Raw genomic sequence first — 23,138 nt, 5'->3', positions numbered from 1 at the left:
GAGGGGCCCTGTGATCATGGGGCCTGAAGCCCATGTGAGAACCGTGGCAAGGTTGGGAATGTTTTCCGGGTTGGACGAGGTGGTTTGTACCCGCATGTGTGCATAACAAGGTGTGTTTGTAAGGTGACTGCGGTGGTAACCCCCCTAAGCTTATTGGTGTTGTTTTTCTGGTGGGGTTTGAGGCTTAGTATTTTAGGATGGGAAGGGTTCAGTGAGTGGGCCGAATGCAAGTTCAGCAGGGGTCGGATGGGGATTGCCTCTCGCCGCTGGTCCTCCAACTCTTCCGCCTCCTCCACTGCTGTCACAACTGACTTGCCGTTTTTGCTGCCTTGGCTGCTGTTGGTCGTGTTGTTAACTGTTGATGTTGCTGCTGCCCGCCCTGGTACTGGTCGATGCACTCTGTCTGGAGTAACGATGGTATTAGGTGCCCGAGATGCTACCGCTAGCGTTGCGTTTTGCCTCTTTCCGCTAACGAGATCGGGTGTCCATTGTTGCCCGGAGATGAATCTCCCCCTCCGCAAACTGTGACTGTGACTGTGCACCGAGTCCACTCAAACTGGACCGGTCCAGGGCCCTATTTGCCGCAACGAGCGGTCTGTCTCTGTCGAGTCTCTCAAAACTCTCGACTTTCGGCGCCCGGTAGTGTAATTTGCAACCCCCGGGCAAAGTTGAGATTGGAAGGTCAAGGGCCGGCCTGTCCGCCCCATCCATCGTTGTGTTGTTGATCCCGCCGCATATCTTGCTCTGTATTGCCCTATGCATTCGCCAGTAATGCTGTGCCCATGCATCTTTGCATCGGCATCGCTGCATGTTCGCGGCGTGGCCTCAGCATTCCTGTACTCGCCCGTATCCTCGAGCTTAGAGACACGCTGACGACGACGATTCCGCGTGTTTCGTTTCTGTGCCCGTTGACTCAATTTAGCTCGGCAGGATTCGAGACCACATTGCTCGCAGACCAATGGCCACTTGGCGGTGTTTTTGTCTATTTTTTTCTTTTCATGTCGGATGACCGGACCCATTGTTGATTACGAGGTTGCAGAAGGGACTGGAACGAACCGGCTTGCTGCTCTCCATAAAATGCGTCGAGTGAAAGTTCTGGAGCCGAGACCACCCAACTTATTGTACAGTAAGTTAGGCCAGATGGTGTACTCGTATCTGTGCACTCGATACATCGTACATCGTACAACCTGCCTAAAGACTTTAGAGGCCAGACTCCTCCCCGCCCAGCCGATGTATTCGCAGCATAACATTACGAGAACACCATTCGCAAACATGCAGTTGCTACGAGACAAGAGTCTGGCCTCCCGCCCTGTCTTTCCGAACCGCCAGCCTTTCTCTCTCTGAGGGTCTTGTCACCACGACACCACTTGATTTGTACGAGAAGAATCTCATTGCTTACATCCCACTAGGTAATTGCCACTCGTATTCTGCGAGTCTGCTCGTTCCCCAAGGGCATTATGCAGGACGCCGATGCAGCCAGCTCCGCGTTCGATGTATCCTCGAGGTGGCTGGCTCCGCCCGGATGCTATCTGTTGCCTCCGAGACCCCTCGTCGGCGGGCGATGATCCCGAGACCCCCAAGAAGCCCCCAACGTTGTCCCCGCCTGGTGCATGTTAGTTCTTGACCGCAGATGGCGCCAGGCCGTGAACGACAAAGCTGCCCCGCTGGGTGCTGCTGAATGCCATCACGACACTGTCGGGGCTGGAGTCGAGGAGCCCGAAGCCGCCTTACCGCCACAACTGAATCTGTCAATATGTCAGCGGTTCTCGCACTTCCACGACGACTTTCCAACATGTGGCAGTTCCACCTGCGATAATTTCTAGAAGGCGGCCGTTTGGGTCCCGAATCACCATGTTGTAGCAAACACCGAGAAAGTTTGCCCAGCGCCAATGAGGACACACCGGGGTAGACGGCGTGGAACATCAATGGAAGGCTCAAACCACAACGACCCCCCGGTCAGCGAGATGCGCTAGGTAAGAAGGTGTCTACCCCTCCACCACCACCTCCACTTCGGCTTGGGCTCTGCAGCTTCGTATCAGTATTGAGGGTCTGAAATGCGCGGGTTTCCCGATAGCGCGGGGAAGCGCTTGGCCACTTGCACCGACACGCTGCTACGCCCTGTGTCCCCTCCAAATGACCACAGCCAAACCTCTTCTGGGTGGTCAATCGTCGGTGTCACCTAGCTAGAAGCCCGGATTGGCCGATACAGAGATGCTTGAGGACTGGCGATATGTGCTAGCTTGACGACGTGTGGCAAAAGGGTTTTAAAAGAGACGTTGCCCCATTATCGATGGAATCGTCGATATGCATAGGATTTCGAACTCTCAGCGTTTACAGCGGCACGTTGAATAGGTATCTCAGCTCATCGCAATCACCCACAGCCCGCCTGCCCTCACTGCCTCCGGTGGCACTTGACATCCGGCCCACTTATTCGGTCCTTCTCGCGCATTCGGCGGTGGGACATCCCAAGGTGTTTGTCTTACCTCAGCAGTTTCCCCCTTCGCAGCGGATACTTCCGAACCAGCAGAATTGTGCCAGTGAGAACTAAGGTACTGGTAGGAGCGTTTGTTATCGAGGGTCCCTTATCGTCATGCTTGAACTGCATGGATCCCAGCTTGAGGCCATAAACAACAATGTAAATGCTTCCTTCGATTCAGTTTGCCAGAGTGGATCACTCGTCCTCGGTAGCCGCACTAGACGCACGATTGCACATTTGTTTTGATAACTCCTCTCATCCGTGTCTTTCTCGGCTGTCTACTCTCGAGATACTGTCTGCCGGCCCGGCGAGTGTTGAACGGGCCGACTAAATGCCGTCTTCATGTCACGTCACCAAAGAAACATTCAACCACAAGTTCACCTTCCGTACCTATGAGAGCCAAGCGGCCGCTATTCCACCCTCGGTCGTTTTGCACAGCCACGCGGCACCACCCAAACGGACCGGAGTCTTAGAAGTACGCCGAGACATTTCTTTTATTCGTGCTATCTCAGACCTGTGAAATCGTCAATACGTCACAACCTCTATGCAAGCACCTCCCCCGCCGTCCTCCGCCAACACGCACCGCATCGCAAAACGCGAACCGTAAAACGGCTGTCCATGAGGTAGCGACCTCGCACATGGATTCATGGACTCGGCGATAGAATCCCAATTTCGCTCCGGCCACATCAACGGCAGCGCCAACGGCCACTCGAGGCCTTCGTCCAAGGTCGCCACGAATGGTACCATCGAAAGCCTGCTGACACGCCAGAACAATGAGACAAGACGCGGGGGCTTGTTCGGGGACGAAGATGAGGAAACGGACTCGCACACCGAGTCATCCGTCACAAGCCCGTCGTCGGTAACGTCGCCTCCGTACTGGCTCGGCCACCACCAGCGGTCGGTATCCAACATGTCGGCCGAATCGATTCTTCCCGACGGCGCAATCACGATGCACGACAACGAAGCGAGCGATGTCAACGGTCGCAACCGAGCCTGTTGGGCCAAGAGCGTCGAGATTACCGACTACGTCGTGGTGAACGGCAGCGCGACCAACATCGGGGCATTTGTCGTTTGGAACATCAAGGTCGAGACGCTTCAAGTTAGTACCACCACTTCGTACTCGAGACCCCATCGTATTCGCGATTCGAGACATGGCGGGCTCTATGGGAAAATTTCCCAATGATTGACGATAGGTGCTGACAGTTGCTGCGTAGGGGAGCTACATGAATATCCGCAAGCGATATTCCGAGTTTGACGACCTCCGCGAGAACCTTGTCAAAACGTTTCCCAACTTCGAGGCAGCCGTACCTCCACTTCCTCCCAAGAGCGTGATATCGAAGTTTCGACCGAGATTCCTTGACAAGAGGAGATCAGGTCTCCAATACTTTCTCAAGTACGTCAACGCGACATGGAGGCTGCATGTCTGTGTGCGTATTGTGTCCGTTCGTTGCTAACCGGTGGCAGCTGCATAATGTTGAATCCTGAGTTCTCTGGGTCGCCAGTGCTCAAGGATTTTCTCTTCTCGTAAATACAGTGTCTAAATACCATCTCTACGCATCTTAGATTCTTGCTGTACAATTTTTAGGCCACGACGGCGGACATGGATGCCGGGGTGCATCCAGGTGGCGGTTGACAAAGGTGTTGACCTGCGTGGCAAAGCAGAGGGAGGGGCATCTGCACATGCATGGCGGGCTGAGGCGGCGCTTGTCGAGGGTTTTTATATATATAATGATAATGTATTGCACGACAGGTTCGACGTTCGGCGGATGCGCTCAGCTCAACAGAGTGGTTCGCACACCAGCCGCTGGATCATCGGTGGCCACCAAACCCGCTGCCGGAAAAGTCTCGGCAGCCGCGGCCGCCGGGGAGGGAATGCCGGTATTTTACCTAAGACAAGTAGGTAGAAAAAAAAGGCAGGACGACACAGGTTGATGCACCGCCGGAGGTGGCCCGTGTCGACGTGCTGTCTCTAGGCGGGAGGGATAGGCAGGCTAAGCAAGCTGGTTGGGCTGACCAGTGATCACCCCACAGGTTGACGCGTAATGTTCAGCAGGGCGTGCAGGGCTGGGAGAACGTTTTTGTTGTGTTTCGGCGGGGGGGGGGGGCTAGTCAGCCGTACAGCCGGTTAGCGGTCTGTTTCCGATGGAATGGAGGACCCTTGGACCTTGGGGACCAATGGAACTTTTCCAGGAAAGCCCAACTCAGCCCGCCTCAACACGTAGAATCCGAAGACAAGAGAAGTGTCAAGCCTCTGTCTATTCTGGGGTTCTGGGGACCACGTATGCATATATGAGTTCCCGTTTCTATTGCCGTTTTCGGCCTTGAGTACAGAGTAGAGGTGAGGTGGTTGTTGAGGGGGAAGCCTGAAATGGTCAGCCATGTACCTACTACTGATGTTCTTTTCATAGGAAGGTCTCGACAACCCTACTTCAGCGCGGGGTTTCAACGGACTGCGAGGCGAGTACTAACGTTCATCTTGCTTGGTACATCAGTCTGTAGTGTACCTAGTGTAAAGGTAGTTAGATACAGAGGAAAACGGCCACAGCCGCGAAGCCGAGTCACCCTGTCGAATGGCTGGTGGACCAAGACCCCTCTCCTCAAGCTCAGAATTTCTTGGTTTGTCGGTCTTGTCATGATGCGTCACAGCCCAGCAGAACACACACAGCCTGCGCGGCAGTTGGCTGAGCAGCCCGTAGTGTGCATACACTCTCCCCTCGTGCCCTTTCCAAGTTTGACAACTTGGCAGCGGTACGGTGCTTGCCCCAAGCTTTTTTCCCGATCGCAAGGATGGCCCCCCTCTCCCGTGGTGTGATGCCCAGCAGCTTCTTCTTTCTTCAGGTTAGTAGCACACAGTTATATGGGCTGGTTAGGCGTCGCCGAGATCCCCATCAAAATGATCTGAGAGCGCCCCACGACGGCAATATATTATTCGATCGGCCATCTCCTTCTAGGCATCGTCTTGAGTCGGGGCTTGCTTTTTTTAAACTCGAGCAATATCTTGGACCACCCTACTATTTACCGCCTTGCTCCCCTCCCTGCTCTTTGTTCATGCCTCCAGAGCCCGTCCTAGTCTTGACTCTTCATATATGCTTACTTCAACCCCGAATCTGATTCACATGGCTGCTGTCGTGCACATGACCAAGACTCTGGCTCCATCTTACTATCTACGTCACTCACCGTCCGGCGGAATCCTACACAGCTTCTCGACCTGGTACCTAGGTAGGTAGACAGAGAAAGCACGCCGTCTGCCGGGGGCCTAAAAGCCAACAAGGTATCCAAGCTCGGCAGCAACGACAACTATCTATTTAGGTAGTCCGGCAGCTTTCTCCCATCATAGTTCGAAACAAACGAACCCAAAAAAACAACAACCAAACAAACCAAAGCAGGCCTGATGTCTGCGTCGACCGGCTCTCGGATCAGGTCCCTGTCCCTACTCTTCCATCATAACCGGGCGGACCCCGCAATAACACCAACTGCCATGACGAAACCGAACCAAGAGCTCGACAACCTGCCGGTCCCTGCTGAACACCCGAGTGGTGGCACTGATAGTGCCGCTGTTGCTGCTGCTGCTGCTGCTCATGTGTCTGGGCCCCCAAAGGCCCATCTTCAACACCACGTTTCTTGCGCTGCCATTACCCCGCCGGCCAGTCCCCCCGTACCGCCAAGACCGCTCGACGAGAACGATTCCCACTCCAACTTTTCCACCAACGGTGTAACAGGCACACGCAGCGACGACACATGCTCGCTGGCCCAGTCGCATACAAGCACCAACTACAGTTCGCGCAGGGAGTACATGGACAGTCTGGTGCCACCATCGCAAGACGAGTTTGAAAAGATCGCCGAGGTCCAGCGTACGCGCGAAGAGGAGATCAAGAAGAGCAAGACGAGGAGGCGACCCATGCAGACCCAACACCTCCACGACCACTTCCACAACCCCCGGCGCTCGCAGGACGGGCAGGAAGACGTCGCCGGGGGCGAGCCGCAGCCAGAACTGCAATCGCAGGCGGAGGCCGAAGGGCGCGACAGGTCCGACAGCGACGCTGCCGTCAACAGGGCCGCGACGCTGATCCAGCGCAACTACCGCGGGTATCGCGTGCGGCGGGAGATGCAGGGTCTGAGCCTCGACCCCTCGACGAGATGGGTCTCGGCCATCGACGAGCTGCAGTTCCGCGAGCTCAACCGCCCGCGCGCAAAGAGCTCCGTCAGCCCCGCGGGGCTGGCCGCCGCCAACAGCGACCAGCACAGTCTGCTCTCGAGGGACTCAGAGGGCGGCATGAGCCATCCGACGACGGCGCGTGAGAACTGGCGGAAGGCAGCGACCATCGCCCGGCGTGCGGGCCACGATGACGTCGAGTCTGACTCGGACTCATCCGCATCGTCGTCGGACTCGGAGGAGTCACCCGAGCAGCGGGCTGAGAAGAGGAGGCGTCGCGAAGAGGCCGTGGCCCGGAGGAAAAAGGACTCTAAAATGATGGGGTTGCAGTACTTCCTCGAGATGGTCGACCTCAAGCACCGCTACGGCAGCAACCTGCGGGTGTACCACGAGGAGTGGAAGAGAGCCGACACGAACGAGAACTTCTTCTACTGGCTCGACTTCGGCGGTGGACGCAACGTCGAGATGGAGGCGTGCCCGCGCGACCGTCTCGAGAGGGAGCAGGTGCGGTACCTGTCGCGCGAGGAGAGGCAGTACTATTTGGTGCAAGTCGATGACGACGGGCGCCTGTGCTGGGCCAAGAACGGCGCGCGCATCGACACAACCGAGGCATTCAAAGACAGCGTCCACGGCATTGTCCCCGCCGACGACCCGACGCCGGCGTGGTCGCAGAACAACCCGCCGCCGCCTCCTCCCGACGCGGGAAACGACGACGACGATAGCCGGTCCGAGTCCTCGGTGGAATCGGCGCTCGAGGCGGACCGCGCCGCCAAGTATGCCACTCCCGACCTTGACGGCGCGACGGGCGTGCGCAAGGTATCGCACATCTCGGCGGCGACCGTCTTCAACAAGCTGTTGCGCAAGTCTGTCAAGAAGAATACGTGGATCTTTGTCGCCGACACGAGTTTCAGGCTATATGTGGGCATCAAGTCCTCGGGCGCGTTTCAGCACTCGAGCTTCCTTCAGGGCAGCCGCATCTCGTCGGCCGGGCTCATCAAGATCAAGGACGGCCGACTGTCGAGCTTGTCGCCGCTGAGCGGGCACTACCGCCCACCGGCGTCCAACTTCCGCGCCTTCGTGCGGAACCTCAAGGACGCTGGCGTCGACACATCACACGTGAGCATATCCAAGTCGTACGCCGTGCTGGTTGGGCTCGAGGTGTACGTCAAAACGAGGCAGAAGGGCAAGCGAACGTTGGAGAAGATGACGCACAAAAAGGAGAGGATCATGGCCCCCGAGGCGTTCCGGCGACGTGAAGAGGACGAGAAGGACAAGAGCGAGAGCGCCGCCAAGGAGCGTCGGGTGCTCGAGAAGGAGGCCGAGGAGAGGGAGGAGAACCGGGCGGGTGTGAAGCTGATGCGGAAGCTGAACCTCGCGCCGCAGTTGCCGACGGAGCAGAAAGAGTCCGAGGACAGGGCCGAGGGGGGACCGGCGATGGAGACGTTAGCAGAGGAAAGGACAAGGGAGGAGGGGACCGGCGTCGGGCCTGAGAGCCGGGGACCTGGGGTTTAGGTGATCCCGAGGTGGCGGTAGTCAGAAGCACAGATGTGTCCGTCGAACCTAGGGCGTCGGAAGAGGTCTGGATGGTGTTCTGTCACAGGCCAGGTGGGCGCGATTTCGGTTTTGCCTTTGTTTTGAGAGTTGTTTATACCCCTTCCAACTTTGCGTTGCGCTGGCCCTGGTAGTTTGTGTTCCCGAACGTTTAGAAACGAGATAAAAGTAGACGGCAATGTGTAATGACGCTCAACGACGAGAAGCTGCCATGTCCACGAGAAACGGGCATCGTTGGAGACCGACGGAGTGGCAAAAGAGACCACTTCCGCGGCCACCGTGGAGCCGCCGCAAGGCTTCGGTCCTGCAGCCTGTCGGTCACCATTTATGGCGTGCATGTGTTGAAATATCATCCGTAGGCAGGAGTAGCGTGGTACCTGGATTTTTGTTTCTGATTCGGCTCCCTCGCGTGTACCTGATCAACGAGCAGTTACACACTTGAAGCCCTCAACGACCAAAGTAAAAACACGTCTAGACGAGCTCATGCAGACAAGCTCATGCCCGTTTAAGGAGACTTGAGGTGGATGTTTCTGCAATGGACCGTGGAGCTCATATCAAAAGTCGTCGAGTCCTCCTACAACCCAGCGGTTTCGAAGAGGGCTTACCCGTCACAATCCTTGGTGAATATGTGCGACCTGGTTACAAGCAGCAATGTCATATCCTTGTGCTGGACTGCCAGTGACATTTGCCCTATTCAACAGTTGGCTAACGGCGTGACATAAAGAGGGGTGTGCTAATGAAAACTGTGAAAAATCACTGGAGGACGAAATCTTGAACCCAACTGGTCAAGAGGACGATGTGGCTGCAGTCAACTCGCCTCCCAAGGTTGAGACTGTTCTACAGCTATGGTAGGATCAACTGGACTATGGACACGTTAGTCATTTTGCGAAGGCGTCACACTCTAGCGTGCTGTCTCCCGGAAGTATCGACGCTGCCCCGTGATACCATCGTTGCTTTTCTTCTTCGCAGATATCCGCCAATGTTAGGTGCGAGTAAGCCCTGCTTTTAGGTTCATATCGAGTGTTCGGCTACAACGGCAGGAATTTCAAAGCATGTGTAATATGTTGTGGGCTTGAACGCCGTAGGGGCCAAAGCCGAACAAAATTTCCAGCCTACATACGAGCTTGGCCGCGGTGCACATCAAGTGTCAGTGGATAACAGAAAGGCAGACCCGGCCGGAAAACACTAAAAACCCATCACGCGCGACGCTGCAAGGGACACTGAAACTTGGGGGACAGCAAACGCTCAAAGGAATTGGCGGCGCTTTTCAGCTCAAAATAATGCATTGACACTGACTGACAATTAATCCAAGGGGGCGCTTTCCGGCGAGGGGCAAAGTGGAAGGAGACAGGAGGGAAAGACCTGTCCCAGCAAGCTCCTGCCTCGTCATCTCCAGATGCGGCAGGGGAAACTGGGGAAATAAGGGAGGGACAGGTGAATCTACATTGCTGCGCACCAAGATTTCGCACCTGTCGAACGTACCACTGCGAGCCCATTCATTTCCCTCCTTCGGTACCACCGATGGGCAGTAAACAACCCGATTGACCACCACTACCACCACCCGTTTGGCATTTACTGCATCCAGCGGCAGTTTCCCATGGTGGACGCAAACACCGCCTAGGTAGGTAGGTAGGCCAGGCAGATAGGCAGCTGCCAGTCCAGTGGACGACGCGCCCAGTAAACCACACTACAGACGTCCGCCCAGTGGTCTGGGCAGCAGGGAAGACACGCAGACAACGCCCAGAAGGCCGCTCACTTTCCGCAATTGCATCAACGACGACGACACCGTGACACTGCGACCGAGAACAGACGGCGGAGACTGCGAGAGGGAGAAAAAAATTCATCAATCGTCACCATCAATCGGCCTCGCGACGATCCGACGGGAGTACAATGAATGGCTATTCAATCGTCGCCAATGGCCTCCGTCACGCGCTCCACCAGGCGGGCGACGAACACTGATGGCCTCGTCCAGCAGCAGCTTCACCCGGTGCCCATCCCGCGCCCCCATCCCCATCCCCTTCACCATCCCGTCCAGGCTTTCGCCGCTGCCGCCAATGCGAACACTACGACGCGCGCCGCCAACACCCCCCAAAACATCAACACCCTCCACCACCCGATACCCGGTCGCAACAAGCGCCAGCTCGACTCATCCGACAATCTCGTCGATTTCAATCACCAGAAACCCAAGCGCCCCAGGACGAGCATCGAGATCCTCATTAGGCCTGCCCCATCGCCCGCGAGACCTGCTGCCACCAACGCCAACGCGACAAGTGCCTCAAACGTCACCTCGACTCCGCAACACGCATCCGCGACAACAACGCCTCGCCCGCTCGCCCCCTTACCAAAGCACCCGCCAAAATCTGCACCACAACACGCCGCGACGGTGCATCCCCCGAATCCCACCCCGGTTCCGGCGAACGATGATGCTGCCCAGTTGACCAAACATCAGGAAAAGGTCATCAACGGTATTAAACACGAGCTGGATCGCCTACAGCCCCGCGATGCCGATACCCACACAAAGGAGGGGGGCCGCAAACTGCGCTCTCAGGAGGCCACTCGCTTCAAGAGCGAACTGGCCGCCTACTTTCCCGAATATGACGAGGTCATTGGGAATGAGCCCAAGGAACAACGTACGTGCTCCCTTCTTCCGGTCTCGTGATGCCCACAGCTCACCACCGCGTCGACGTACACACATGCTAACCGTGCCTGCAGAACTCTTCACCGTTGATACCCCGATAATTATTTTTGACTCGAACCCCACACGCCATCAACCAGTCTCCTGGCAGCGACATCTCGGCTCCGCCACGGAACCCAAGGCCACAGGCGATGGCTCAGCAAGCTTGCCAGTGGGACACAAAGTGCCGGTGCGCGGCTACGGCGATGCCCTATTTGACGAGCTGGTCGACGCTCAGCGCATAGACTTTGATTTTCTGGGCATATCCCACAAGAGAGAACCCGTCGAAGACCCCCTGCCCGACGCAACTTTTGTGTCATCCCACAAGAGGGCGGAAAGGCTGGAAAAGTCCATTCGCAACACAGAAAGAGGCCGGGCCCAGCATGAAAAGGACCAGATTGCCCGTCTACTCGAAGGCCTCCAAGGCCATGACTGGCTGCGAGTCATGGGTGTCAGCGGCGTTACAGAGACGCGGAAGAAGCAGTTCGAGCCAGCGCGGCAGCACTTCATCAAGGGATGCCAGGTGATTCTCGACAAGTTCCGCCAGTGGAGTCTGGAAGAGAAGCGCCGTAAGGCCGAGAGAGACCGCGCCTTAGCTGAGAAAGCCGAGGCGGAGGATTCGTCCGACAGAGAGCAGTCATCTGCGGACCCCACAAGCGGCGATGAAGATACCGAAGAAGATGAGCCTACTGGCGATATCAGTGACGGAGACCCTCCAGGCTCCGACGATGACGATGACGATGACGACCCGGTGACCCAGCAGCTCCGTCAAGAGGCCAAGGCAAGGGCAGGTGCGTCGAAGAATAGCAGGAAGCGTCCACGTACCATACCACAAACTCGGCCGCCACCCAAGCCTGAACCGCCGAGGGAATTTAAGTCATTCTTCAAGAAGAGATACGAAAGAGACGCCGCCTTGCATCGGCATAGGCGCGCCGGCCGCAAGGTGGTGGCGTGGGGACACCCAATACCAGAGATACCCGTGGAGGATTTCGATCTTCCCGAAGAGTTCCGCGATGAGGAGACGCTGCGGGTGCATGCGAGAAAGAAGCGTCGTGATCGCCGAGGCCGACAGTGAGCAAGTTTGCTCGGCTACGGGACCGACGACGTGTTTGTAATACCTGGATTGTCTTGCAGCGGCATCTCGCAGTGCATCGGGTTGGCGTGAAGGAGTGCTGTACCATTATCATGTGTAGACTGTTGGGAGGCCTGGCCCAAGAAAGAACAAGCGTTTGATTTCTCCAACAGCTTTGCCTCGGTGAGATCGAATGCTGGATATGTGATGTGTGCAAAAAAATGCGTTGGAATGGCGTCGCGAACGAGCGGACCAGCTTCAGTCTGTCGGTCCTTCCAAATCGTGATGCAGGAACCGTGGCGGCTAGGGACTTACTTACCGGGAAGGAGCTTGACGTGAGCTCGACCGCCAGTCGGACCTTCCCTGCGTATGCGTTTTGATGGATTACGTAACATAAATCCGACCTGACCCACCAAACGGCCTGGCGCAGGGGCCAACCTTAGGTGGCTCCGGCAGCAGCTCCATCTTCAGTCGCGGCGAACAAGCCGTGGGACGCGCTGACCTTGGAAGGCCTGAACCCAACGACCGTACCAGCTGCTGCTGTCGAACTCATTTTTTGTGTGTTTGGTCGCAGCAGAACTCCTCTCGACAGCGCACCTCTCACCTCGCCGCCGACCGTCGCAAAGGCAGTATTGGTATTCGCAGCAGCTTCTGGTCCTTTCCCAATTCTCCGTCCGCCAGATCCAAACACGCCCGGCGCCCACCACCTTCCACGACCCGAATTTCCAGCCTCGCGACGATCAACTGCGACAGGATGGTCGAGGCCCTCGACGAATTCCGTACCTGAGAACCTCGCGCCGGCGCACCTTCTTGGATCGCATCCGCCGACCTCTCACACCCCGCCGTCAATTTGGCGACTCGGCGACTCGAGCGACTCGGCCTTTTTGCTTGGTGCCGACCCTCGACGCAATCCTACCGAGCGCAAACTAAGCAAACATGAGCGCCATCATGGCCCCTGCGGGCGCCCCCGCCGTCGACGAGGTGATCGTCAGCGACTCCGAGGACGACCTGCCTCCTGTGAATGACGAGCCACCCTACCCCTACTTCGTCCTCAAGCAAGATGTCGAGATTGAAGTCAACTTCCGATCGAAGCGGATCCAAGGAAAATCCCACATCACGTTGGGCTTGGTATCCGGCGCCATCTCTCAGCTCGACGAGCTCGCCATCGATGCGCGGCAATCCGAAATCGACGTCAAGAACATCACCATCACTGCCTTGAAGGATCAGACACCCATCAGCGCGCCGAGAAAAGTCCCAGCCACGTACACGGACCCGTATAAGTTACTGGATTACCCGGACTACTACAACTGGAACGCCTCGCATCACGATCTGAGGAAGATCCGGATGCGCTCCATCATGCATAACCGACGGCATGACGTGCCTGCCGAGAATAGAGAACTCGTTGGCTGTACGCCCGTTGACGGTGCTTTGCGGATTAATCTCCGAGAAGCGAAGAAGATGAAGGAGACCAAAGAAGGCAAAGAAGAACCGACATCAGGAGCGGGAGTGGCCAAGCGACCGCTTCTCAAGATACGCGTCTCGAGCGTAACACCGAACGAGCTCCAAGCAAGCGAGCTCGCTAGCTCACGGGAAATTCGAGTCACAATACCATTCAAGACCAAACTCGTGCGGGATGGCTTCCAGTTCGTTGGAGTCGACCCCGGTGACCTCAGATACCCGCACGCCTATACCCGTCATTCGATCGAGCCGGGGACGGCATCGTGTATCTTCCCATGCATCGACGATCCTGGCCAGCTTCCGACTTGGACGATGGCAGTGAAGTGTCCGAGGACGCTGGGTGATGCACTCTGGCAGCCTTTGGCCACACAGAGAGCAAACGGCAATGCGAACAACCATCGGGATCGCGGGCAAGCCAACCAGTCCAAGACCGATAGAGACTTTGCTCTCACCGAGGAAGACAAGCTTCTAGAGATGACGGTGGTGTGCTCTGGGAGCCTCTCGGACGAGATTGTGGACCCTGAGGATGAACGCAAAAAGATCATGACCTTTGACCTCGACAAACGGGTCGCAGTCCAGAAGATCGGCTTTGCGGTTGGTCCGTTCGAGCATGTCGACCTCTTCTCCGACTTCCGTACGGAGGAAAACGACGAGAAGCTTGGCGGAAGCGCGCTCAAGATACATGGTTACTGCCTCCCTGGAAGAGCTGCGGAGGTCCACAACACTTGTGCTGCGCTTGCCGCTGCCGCCGACTTTTTTACTCTGACGTTTGCTCGTTTCCCGTTCGAAAGCTACAAGTTATGCTTTCTTGACGACATGGCTGACGATACCGTGGCCCTGCAATCGCTTTCCTTCATCAGCACTCGTCTGCTGTTCCCCGAAGACATGATTGATCCGGAAGTCGACGTGACAAGGCAGCTGGTGTACAGCTTGGCCTCACAATGGAGTGGGATCAATCTCTTCCCAAACACACGAAGAGATCTCTGGGTCGTCATCGGCATCGCCTACTACATGACCGATCTGTTCTTAAAGAAGCTGTGCGGCAACAACGACTATAGGTTCCGCATGAAGGCAATGTCGGATAAGCTGGTGACGGTCGACGTTAAGCGGCCATCATTGCACGAGCTTGGCCATCTCTTGCACATCGGAGACTTCGAAATGGAGTTTATGGCACTCAAGGCACCCTTGGTACTCTTCATCCTGGATAAGCGCCTGATGAAGGCACCCGCCCAGACCAACCTCACTCGCATTATTTCGAGAATTCTCTACAAGGCCAACATTGGGGAGAAGCAGAGTGAGTGGATCATCAACACGGAATCCTTCCAGAGAGTCTGTGAGAAGAACGCAAGAAACAAGCTCGAGGCGTTCTGGGCTCAATGGGTATACGGATCTGGATGTCCGAGGTTCGATGTTTTCCAGAGGTTCAATAAGAAACGACTGTGTGTTGAAATGACGATCCGGCAAGTGCAAGACAGGGCTCTCAGCGAATCGGAAGTTCTGAAAAAGACAGAATTTCTTCGCGCCATCAAGGAGAAGGCCAATGGCGTCCAAGTGGACGAAGCAATGGGTCTCTTTACGGGGCCTATGACGATCAGAATTCACGAAGCCGACGGCACGCCCTACGAACACATTGTGGAAATCCGCGAGGACGCTGCCAAGGCGGCCAAGTTCGAGATCCCGTACAATACCAAGTACAAGCGACTGAAGAGGAAGAGGAGAGCAACGGAGAAGCTCAGCGCGCAGTCTGCCGCAGACCCCGATAATAACGAAGAGACACTCCTGTACTGTCTGGGAGATGTCCTGACCAACCCAGAAGACATGAGGAAGTGGGAATTCTCCGAGTGGGAGCCCGAGATCGAGAAGGCCATGGACCAAGAGTCGTATGAGTGGATTCGGATGGACGCCGACTTCGAGTGGGCCTGCGAAATGAAGACGAACCTGCAGAGCTACATGTACGTGTCGCAGTTACAGCAAGACAGGGACGTCGTGGCACAGCAGGACTCGATGTTGTATCTGAAGAAAAGCCCGCCTCATCCTCTCGTTTCGACGTTTCTCACAAGAACCCTCGTCGATCGCCGATACTTCCACGGCATCAGAACTATGGCCGCCGACATGCTATATCATCATGCTACCGAAAAGGTCGCCATGGCAGGCATGACGCATCTCTTAAAGGCTTTTACAGAGCTCTTCTGCTATCCAGACTCTGCGACTCCTCGTCCGAACGACTTCACGGACAAGAAGCAGTACCTTGTCCAGAGCGCGCTCCCCATGGCAATAGCGAAGATCCGTGACGCCAACGGCAGATGTCCCGAGCCCGCCCGGCGGCTACTGCTGAACCAGGTTCAATTCAACAACAATGCGAACAATCCGTACTCAGACCACTTCTACGTCGCGAAGCTTCTCGAGGCTGTGGCCCATAGCCTGATTCCAGAGAAACGACGGGACGCGGGTGACTCGATGGATCTCGACACATCGATTGAAGAAAGAAGCTTTCTTGGGGAGGCCATTGTTGAAATCGACCGTTTCCGAAGGATGGACGAGTGGGCTAACTCGTACCAGAACATCTGGACGACGACTGCTCTCGAGTGCAGACGGAAGCTCATGAAGGCAGGCGTCATTCCCAGAAGTGCATTGGACTTCATCCAATACCTGCAGGACGACACATGCGATCTCGTACGGCTTAAGGCCTTTGAGGCTCTCGTGGATCTCGGTTACATGATGGAGCTGCCCATCTTTCGCCTGATCGTCTCTGTCATGAGCACTGACAGATCTCCGTTCGTGCGAGACAAGCTCCTGAAAATCTTCTGTACGGGGTTGGCAAGCCTTGCTTTCGGCGAGCAATCCCGGGCTCGGGCTGCTCCTTTGGCGGCCGACAGTGGCGAACTCACCGTCATCAACAACACCGAGGGTGAGACCCAAGAGCGGCGTAAGCAATTTGCTCGGAAGCAAGACATCAATGTCGCACTTGCGGCTTTGCGGGCGGAGATGGAGGAGCAATACGCAGAACAGGAGAGGCCTATGATGAGGGCAGTCTGGAGGGCCCTTGATTCCAAAGTGATTGGCCGGGCCGAGAAGATCACCCTCATCGAGCTGTGCGGCGCGATGTTCGATGCCGCTGACCGGTGGACGATTACAATGAAGTACCCTAAACGGTGGGCAGTCAATCGTCCGGTTCAGCGTCAGCCAGGCAGGGTGAGATTTTGTCGGTTCCCATTTTGTTGCACTTTTGCTAATGATGTCTTTCCTCCAGAATATGATCAACTTCAAGTCATACTTCAAGACGGGAATCCCTCAGAAACCCAAGGAAAAGGAGCCTGAGCTACTGGCACCAGCACCAGCACCAGCACCGGTACCGGCAGCGGCAATGGCTACAGCTACGGCAACAGCAGCAGCAACAGCAACAGCATCGGCGCCAGCTCGACCAACTGAACCCAAGCGTCTAATCGTGAGCATGAAGAGTGGCACCGCCAAAGCCAACAAGCCAGCTTCCCCTGCTCCGCGGCCTTTCTCCGCTGTCCCTCGCCCGTCCCCGTCACCAGCTATGCAATCCCCAGTCCCGTCTGCGGCGCCATCGCCAGTTCCCCGGGAAGCAGACTCGATTGTAGCACAGTCAATCACGAAGTCGTCCACGCCGAAGCCGTCCGTCGCTAAGCCGTCTGTCGCAAAGCCTTCCGTCGCAAAACCATCCCCGTCTGTGCCCAAGCTCCCGACGGCGAAGCCCATCACCACGAAGCCCTCAGTCGTGAAGCCTGGACTGGCGAGGCCTGGTGTTGCGAAGCCTGTTGTGTCCTCGCCATCTTTGCAACAAAATGGACGCTCCACTCCCCAAGCCACCCCTGAGCCCAGTGGCACTGGTACCAACAACAAGTTGCAGAAGAGACCTCGGCCTGATAAGGTGCCGGGAGTCGACGACGCATCTCCGGTTCTCAAGAAGCCGAAGTTGAGCATTCGGCCGGACGGCACTGTTGTTAAGAAGCGGAGGATGTTTAGGTTTAAGCACCCTAACCTCCGGCAGATTCTGAAGAAGGCCGGCGTTAAGAACATGGGCCCCGTCAGAGACCCGTCCCAGCTGAAGAACCGCAAACCCGGGCATTCTTTGAGCGCCCGCGCGTCTCCGGCTGGGTCCCCGGCCCCTTTCCCGTCCGAGAGCATCAATGCCAAGCCAGCTCGGAAGCCTCTACCTGGGGGTCCGTCGACGGCCAGTCCTTCACCAGGCCCAGCTTCACTGCCGCCCAAGCCTCCGCCGCAGGCATCTCCACCGCAGACATCTCCACCGCCTGCCGAGGGTCAGGCCCCGAAGAAGGTTAAGCTTGTCATCAAGAAGCCGTCGTCGCTGCCAAAGTAAATGGCCACTATGTTTTCGGATGAGCAGCAGTGGGGGGCGAGATCGTGGGTCACAGACAGGGAAGCTGTGCCAACCCAGAAGTCGTTTACAAGGGGTCTTACAAACCGACCCTTTTGCTCTTAACCTTTTATTTTATTTTTCTCAATTTCTTTTTACTGTCGCGTCCACCGTGTTTCCACGACATGGCAGCGGCGTTCATCATCTCTTAGGCGTTTTCTTTTTGGTCTGACAAACAAGGTGAAGACATGGGCTGGCGGCGGATCAACATCATTACCAAACACCGGGCTTTCACCCTCCCCTTTGCGGACCGAGGCCGAGAGGGCAAATGGAGAAGGAAAACAAATGAGAGCATCGAGACGCGGAGAGGGAAAAGTGCCGTTACAAGAGCGGCAATTTTGTGTACGAGTAAAATCCTTTTGAGCCCAAGCAGACAAGAAAGAAGAAGAAAAAAAGAGCCCAATCGTAATGATACCCTTCCCCCCCCCTCCGGCTTGCTATTGCTTTGCGTTTCGTGAGGTCGATATCAGCCCTTCTATTGGTTCGTACTTGGTGAAAGCCAGCCCGCCAGTCTCCACCCTTCTTCCCTAAAGAGAAATTGAACATGTGAAAATGCTGTGGCGATCGGAGTAAGGTGACTTCGGTGGATGGGTGTCGTGGCTGCCATGAGTCGAGGAACTTGGACGAGTTCCGATCCCGCCGTCGTCGTCGCAGCCTTCGTTGGCTGGGCCTGATTCTCCATAGCCCCCGGCACACGCTCATGTTGGCGAAGCTGTCTGCCAGGCATGCTGAGATATCCCAATGGGCCAGCCAACATAGTTATCACAGCTGCATATAGGGAGGGCGGCCCATGATGGGTTTTAGCTTTTTCGTGTTTTTGGTTTTGGTTGCATAACTATTGTACACGCTGCCTCGCGCCCAACCGTTCTTAATAGGGGAAGGCTACGAGTATGTTCTACAAATGAGAAGAAAAAAGGAATAGAAAAAGAAAAGGATACACCGCTCCATTGGAAAGATGTGACGATAGAGAAGACCAAGGCAAGTGACAGCCCCAATCGTGCGGTAATGATGCCCTCAATTCCGTCGAAGCCACCTAAACCGGAAACCAAACCGGAAATCAAACCCACCGCCCACTGGATTCAAGAATGCAGTCAATGGTTTATCCACTCTGCCCGTCTTTACCCAGCCTGTAAACGCCGGTCTTTTTGGCAGCTCAAGAAGTAGCAACAAAAAGCAAAAAGCCTCGCCTCTAAGGTAATGGCAATGAAGAAAACCCTGGCCGTGTTTGGGGATGTACGCGCGCTCTTAGAAATGGGGGTATTAAGGGTGTTTGTGTGTGTGTGTGTAGATGAGGGGCTGAATAGCGGAGCCGAAATCAGTGCGCGTGCGAGTGCGAGTGACCGTTGCCATGGTCATGACTGTGATCGTGGTCGTGTCCATGGCCGTCGTGGCTGTGGGCAGACTGGCTACGCAGACTACCAGCAGCTGTCGACTCGGAGCAGCAGCCGCCGGCCGCGCAGTTGTCCACACACTCGAGCAAGCAAGTCTGCTTGGGCGAGCCGACAGAGGCGGCGCCGTCGTACTGTGCGATCTGCTCCTCCTCGTTGGCGTGGTGGTGCTCATCGTCGCCGCAGAACTCGGGTTGGATGGTGGCTGCGTGAATGCCGTAGGCGTGCAGGCACTTGCGGGCGCGCTTGGCGAGCTCCATGTACTTCTCGCCACCCTCGGCCGAGATGGGGAAGTTGACGTGGACGTGCAGGGAGGCGACGATCTTGGTGTCAGAGAGCTGCCAGATGTGTACGTGGTGGCAGCTGAGGACACCGGGCAAATTCTGGATATCCTCGCGGACTTCCTGGAGGTCGATGTTGTCGGGGGTGGCCTGAAGGAGGACCTTAGAGGTGGCCTTGGTGAGGGGGATGGCCGACTTGAGAATGATCAGGGTAATGAACAGAGAGACGGCAGGGTCGGCGTAGAAGCGGCCGGGCCAGTCAGTCAACCAGATGATGAGAGCCGTGACAATTACACCAACGTTGCCGAGAGCGTCGCCAATGACGTGGAGAACCATGGCGTTCATTCCCATGTCACCATGGTCGTGGCCGTGGCCGCCCGACGCCTTCTTGCGCTCCTTGTTGTGGTTGTGCTCGTGGTGAAGGCTGGACTCGCGTCTCGGGCGCTTGGAGGCAGTACGGCCGCGGTGATCTTCAATCAGATAGGTCTGGTTGTTGCCCTTGGATGCGAGTAGAGGGGATTGCTCGTTGGGCTCACCATCATCGATGACGGTCTCGTCGACCTCGCTCTCACTCGTGGAATCCTGGCCGTCGAGCTGGGTTCGGCTGGCGTCGATGATCTCCTGTCGGAAGCTCGAAGGGTGGATGCTAATGTCCTCGATACTAGTAAGGCGCGAGTGGTGTCGGGAGCTGGTTCTGCGGCGGTCATGGCTCTTAGAGGCGGCGGACGCGCGGCTCGGAGCTCGACCCACGGGGTCGGACTCCCGCTCGAACCTTATGTGACGAGGCGTCTCAGAAGCGGCAGCAGCGGTAGCTCTAGCGACAACGGCCTCGGGGAAAATATCACCCACGTTGCCTTCGTCGTCGTTGGCGACGCTGGAGAAGTTGGCGCGACCTTCCTCGGCGGCGTGCTCGTCCGAATGGGCGTGGGCGTGATCGTGTTCACCATCATCGTGGGAGTGGTCGCCGCCGCCGTGGGAGTGGCCGTGGCCGCCGAGGACGAAGAAGCCGACGAGGTTGGAAGCGAGGCCGAACGCACCAACGATAAGGATGAGCTGGGGGTTGTCGATCTCGGGAGGGTCGAAGAATCGAGTAATGGCTTCGAGGATGATGGAGACGCAAAGGGCGATGAGGAAGACGGCGTTGAAGAAGGCGCCGAGAATTTCAGCGCGTAACCACTGGACAATCGGGTCAGCTCGTGATAGCTTCGGTCAAGGGATTTGGGGGGGATGCGTACGCCATACGAGTACTTGTCGGTGGTGGCCTTTCTTGCCACGGCGACAGCCCACAGTCCGACACAAAGGGAAATGATGTCGTTGAGCTACGTTGGTTGTTAGCGATGGGTCGTACACGGGATCAGCGCGAGGCGTGTCGAGTACGAGACGTACCATGTGGAAGGCATCCGCCGTCAGGGCCAGCGACTTGACAATCAAACCAACAATCAGCTCAACGAGGAAGAAGACGACATCGATGGCCAGCATGATGCTGATCCGCGTCGACTTTGACCACGCCATGATGGGCAAAAGTCGATGTTGAACCGCGGAGAGCAGGTGAAATGGAAAGAGGACTTTAATAGTCCTTGAATGTATTAGGTTGAGCCAGTAAACAATTGCGGTAGGAGAAAAAGTCGCTGACGCCCTGTGGTAGTGAGGATGGGCCAGTCGGGGTTGTAGGTAAATCGGAGGGGGGAAGGGAAGAAGGACGGAGGTGGAGGGGCGGCGTTGTTAAAATGATATTTTTGGACAGATACCGACCGACGAGGAGGGCCGAGATAGAGTTTGGGGACGAGGGCGTAGGGTGCGAATCTGGTGCCACAGTAGGTAGGAGCGATTATCGATATTGATCATCGGCTGTTTGCTGTCAACTATCGTTGCCACTGCTTTGGTTTCCCCGCGGTTCTTATCGCGCTCTCTCTTTCCTTTTTTTGCCTTCTTTTTTCCTCCTTTTCGCTCTATGTTTCCCTTTTTCTTTGCTTTCGAAGACGGAACTACAACAGTCACTCGCGTTCTTTGGGATGAGGCAGAGGACCAAAGTGTGGAACGCGGTCGGACGCGGACACTTTAGTAGTGTACAGCAAGGTACGGACATTATATCTGTACACATGGCGCAATGGCCACTGGCAGCAGACGGAGGCAGCTTGCAGCAGTGTGTGAGAGAAAGTGTGTGTGTGCTCTGATGCAGGTGGGTATTATGACAGAAATGTATTTTCTCCTTCTGTTTTTTTTTTTTTCTCTTTCTTTTTTCATCCTTCTTTTCTCCAAGGTGGTGGTGGTGCTGCTGCGGACTGCGTGGGAATTACTCTCTGCAAGCAATAAACACGTGCTAGCTGCTGGCAGCACGCAAAAACGAACAAATAACATCGATGCAAAGAAAGGGATGCGGGGCCACGGAGTACGGGTGTTCTACGGTGGAGGTATTTCAACAGGGCCGCGGTACAGGTATGGGCAAAGGAACGGAAGGGCGGCCGGGGGGGGCAATGAACTCTTGAGGGTGCATGTTTCGCAGTGCCTGTGCTGCGCTGCCAGCCCGACTCCCTACCTAGGTACCTGGTGTTGTACACCAACAAGAAGGCCGAGAAACCGTAAGGCACGCAGGGAGGTTTGTCCCTCGTGGCAGGGATAAAGGGATCCGAAAAAGACGAAGAAGACAAGACGACGGTATGGGCTTCCTCTCCTTGTCATCCGCAAGGTACCCGAGAGTCGGTCTACACTAGTCGCTGCCTCGAAAGGGCACTCAGAGTGGCCTGGTACTGTACCTACCCAGGTAGGTAAGTATCTATGGTAGGGAGGTAAAGGTAGATATATACTTAGGCAGGATGGCATAGGTCGTGGGTCCTTCGCTTCCGCACAGGCTAGCTGCCTGTAAAAAGCTCAAGTCGGTCACAGGTGAGGAAGGCATGGACCTTTTTCTCCTTCCTGCTGATACCCACTCAAAAGACGGCGCATCGGCAACATGGCAGCAGCGTTGGCTGATACGGATGAAAACTCTCTGCATTACATGGACGGTGATGGTGCAGCGTATCATAGCTGTTTTTTGCCTCCCTCACAATGCGCATCTTGTGCTTTTTTTTTTTTTTTTGTGGTCTTGGTGGCTGGCTAACTGCTGCTAGGCTGGGGCGGAGGGGTGTGAGTACCTAAAGGTAGGTAGGTAGTAGGTAGGTGAGGTCTCTAGACTCTAGATGGGAAAGTACATCGCACTTCTCTCCTTGCGATCGGCTTCCCATTGGCTTAAAGTGGGCGCGACCCGCGCTCTTCCCCACCCCAGCTGGCTGATGGAATTCCTTCCAGTTTCCTCTTTGTTGGTTTAGCGCTCTCGCCTCCCTTCCGATCCAGTAACTACAATAACAACGACCGCAACTGCAGGTGCAGCCAGTTCGGGTCGAAATATCATCGCGGTGGGAAAACTCGGCTCGGAGTTTTTAGTTTTTTTTAAGTTGGGGTTTAATTTGACATTGGAGGTGTCACTCTTCATCGTACCATCATGCCACAACCCCTCCCCAATCCAGCCGCCGGGTAGCATCATCGGGTCGATCATCCCCCTCCCTGGACTCTGACGCAGTCCTGCAGACTCGCCCTCCTGTTTTCTCCTAAACTTTAGCCCGGTTTCGGTGCCTTCCCGGAAATCGACATCTCGCCCCCAACCGAGCTTGCCTTCCCCTGCTTACCCCCCCATCCATTGTCCGTTC

The 23,138-nt window shown here is 56.1% G+C and overlaps 8 protein-coding genes across 8 annotated transcripts; 6 read left to right on the top strand and 2 right to left on the bottom strand.

The window, feature by feature from the left end:
- Positions 1–1,070: 1,070 nt before the first annotated feature.
- CDEST_12402 (Putative PX domain superfamily protein) lies at positions 1,071–5,079 on the top strand. Its single transcript, XM_062928558.1, has 3 exons — positions 1,071–3,575; positions 3,691–3,869; positions 3,941–5,079. Exons 1-3 carry the CDS (start codon positions 3,123–3,125, stop codon positions 4,002–4,004), a joined length of 696 nt encoding a protein of 231 aa, XP_062784609.1. The 5' UTR covers positions 1,071–3,122; the 3' UTR covers positions 4,005–5,079.
- Positions 5,080–5,397: 318 nt separating this feature from the next.
- CDEST_12401 (Putative IQ domain-containing protein IQM) lies at positions 5,398–8,349 on the top strand. Its single transcript, XM_062928557.1, has one exon. The coding sequence runs from the start codon at positions 5,868–5,870 to the stop codon at positions 8,139–8,141; it is 2,274 nt and encodes a 757-aa protein (XP_062784608.1). The 5' UTR covers positions 5,398–5,867; the 3' UTR covers positions 8,142–8,349.
- Positions 8,350–8,715: 366 nt separating this feature from the next.
- On the top strand, positions 8,716–9,122 carry CDEST_12400 (uncharacterized protein; the record flags this gene model as incomplete). The annotated part of the gene is made up of 3 exons (XM_062928556.1): positions 8,716–8,808; positions 8,943–9,028; positions 9,059–9,122. The coding sequence occupies 3 exons, from the start codon at positions 8,716–8,718 to the stop codon at positions 9,120–9,122; spliced, it is 243 nt and encodes an 80-aa protein (XP_062784607.1).
- A 443-nt stretch (positions 9,123–9,565) lies between these two features.
- Positions 9,566–12,247, top strand: CDEST_12399 (Putative something about silencing protein). Its single transcript, XM_062928555.1, has 2 exons — positions 9,566–10,810; positions 10,893–12,247. The coding sequence occupies exons 1-2, from the start codon at positions 10,075–10,077 to the stop codon at positions 11,927–11,929; spliced, it is 1,773 nt and encodes a 590-aa protein (XP_062784606.1). The 5' UTR covers positions 9,566–10,074; the 3' UTR covers positions 11,930–12,247.
- Positions 12,248–12,460: 213 nt separating this feature from the next.
- On the top strand, positions 12,461–16,742 carry CDEST_12398 (Putative peptidase M4/M1, CTD superfamily, transcription initiation factor TFIID subunit 2). The gene has a single exon (XM_062928554.1). It carries the CDS (start codon positions 12,863–12,865, stop codon positions 16,700–16,702), a length of 3,840 nt encoding a protein of 1,279 aa, XP_062784605.1. The 5' UTR covers positions 12,461–12,862; the 3' UTR covers positions 16,703–16,742.
- Position 16,743: 1 nt separating this feature from the next.
- Positions 16,744–17,745, top strand: CDEST_12397 (uncharacterized protein). The gene has a single exon (XM_062928553.1). It carries the CDS (start codon positions 16,749–16,751, stop codon positions 17,727–17,729), a length of 981 nt encoding a protein of 326 aa, XP_062784604.1. The 5' UTR covers positions 16,744–16,748; the 3' UTR covers positions 17,730–17,745.
- Position 17,746: 1 nt separating this feature from the next.
- CDEST_12396 (uncharacterized protein) lies at positions 17,747–18,488 on the bottom strand (the record flags this gene model as incomplete). Its single annotated transcript, XM_062928552.1, has 2 exons — positions 17,747–18,223; positions 18,276–18,488. 2 exons carry the CDS (start codon positions 18,486–18,488, stop codon positions 17,882–17,884), a joined length of 555 nt encoding a protein of 184 aa, XP_062784603.1. The 3' UTR covers positions 17,747–17,881.
- A 92-nt stretch (positions 18,489–18,580) lies between these two features.
- Positions 18,581–21,212, bottom strand: CDEST_12395 (Putative cation efflux protein). The gene is made up of 3 exons (XM_062928551.1): positions 20,842–21,212; positions 20,691–20,774; positions 18,581–20,631 (listed from the first exon to the last, which is right to left on the bottom strand). Exons 1-3 carry the CDS (start codon positions 20,965–20,967, stop codon positions 19,102–19,104), a joined length of 1,740 nt encoding a protein of 579 aa, XP_062784602.1. The 5' UTR covers positions 20,968–21,212; the 3' UTR covers positions 18,581–19,101.
- Positions 21,213–23,138: the final 1,926 nt, after the last annotated feature.

This window comes from Colletotrichum destructivum, chromosome 8, assembly GCF_034447905.1.
Source record: "Colletotrichum destructivum chromosome 8, complete sequence".
In the NCBI taxonomy this organism is placed as follows: Eukaryota; Fungi; Ascomycota; class Sordariomycetes; order Glomerellales; family Glomerellaceae; genus Colletotrichum; species Colletotrichum destructivum.
The sequence above is the reverse complement of the archived record's forward strand: the minus strand, read 5'-3'. Positions and strand labels throughout refer to the sequence as shown.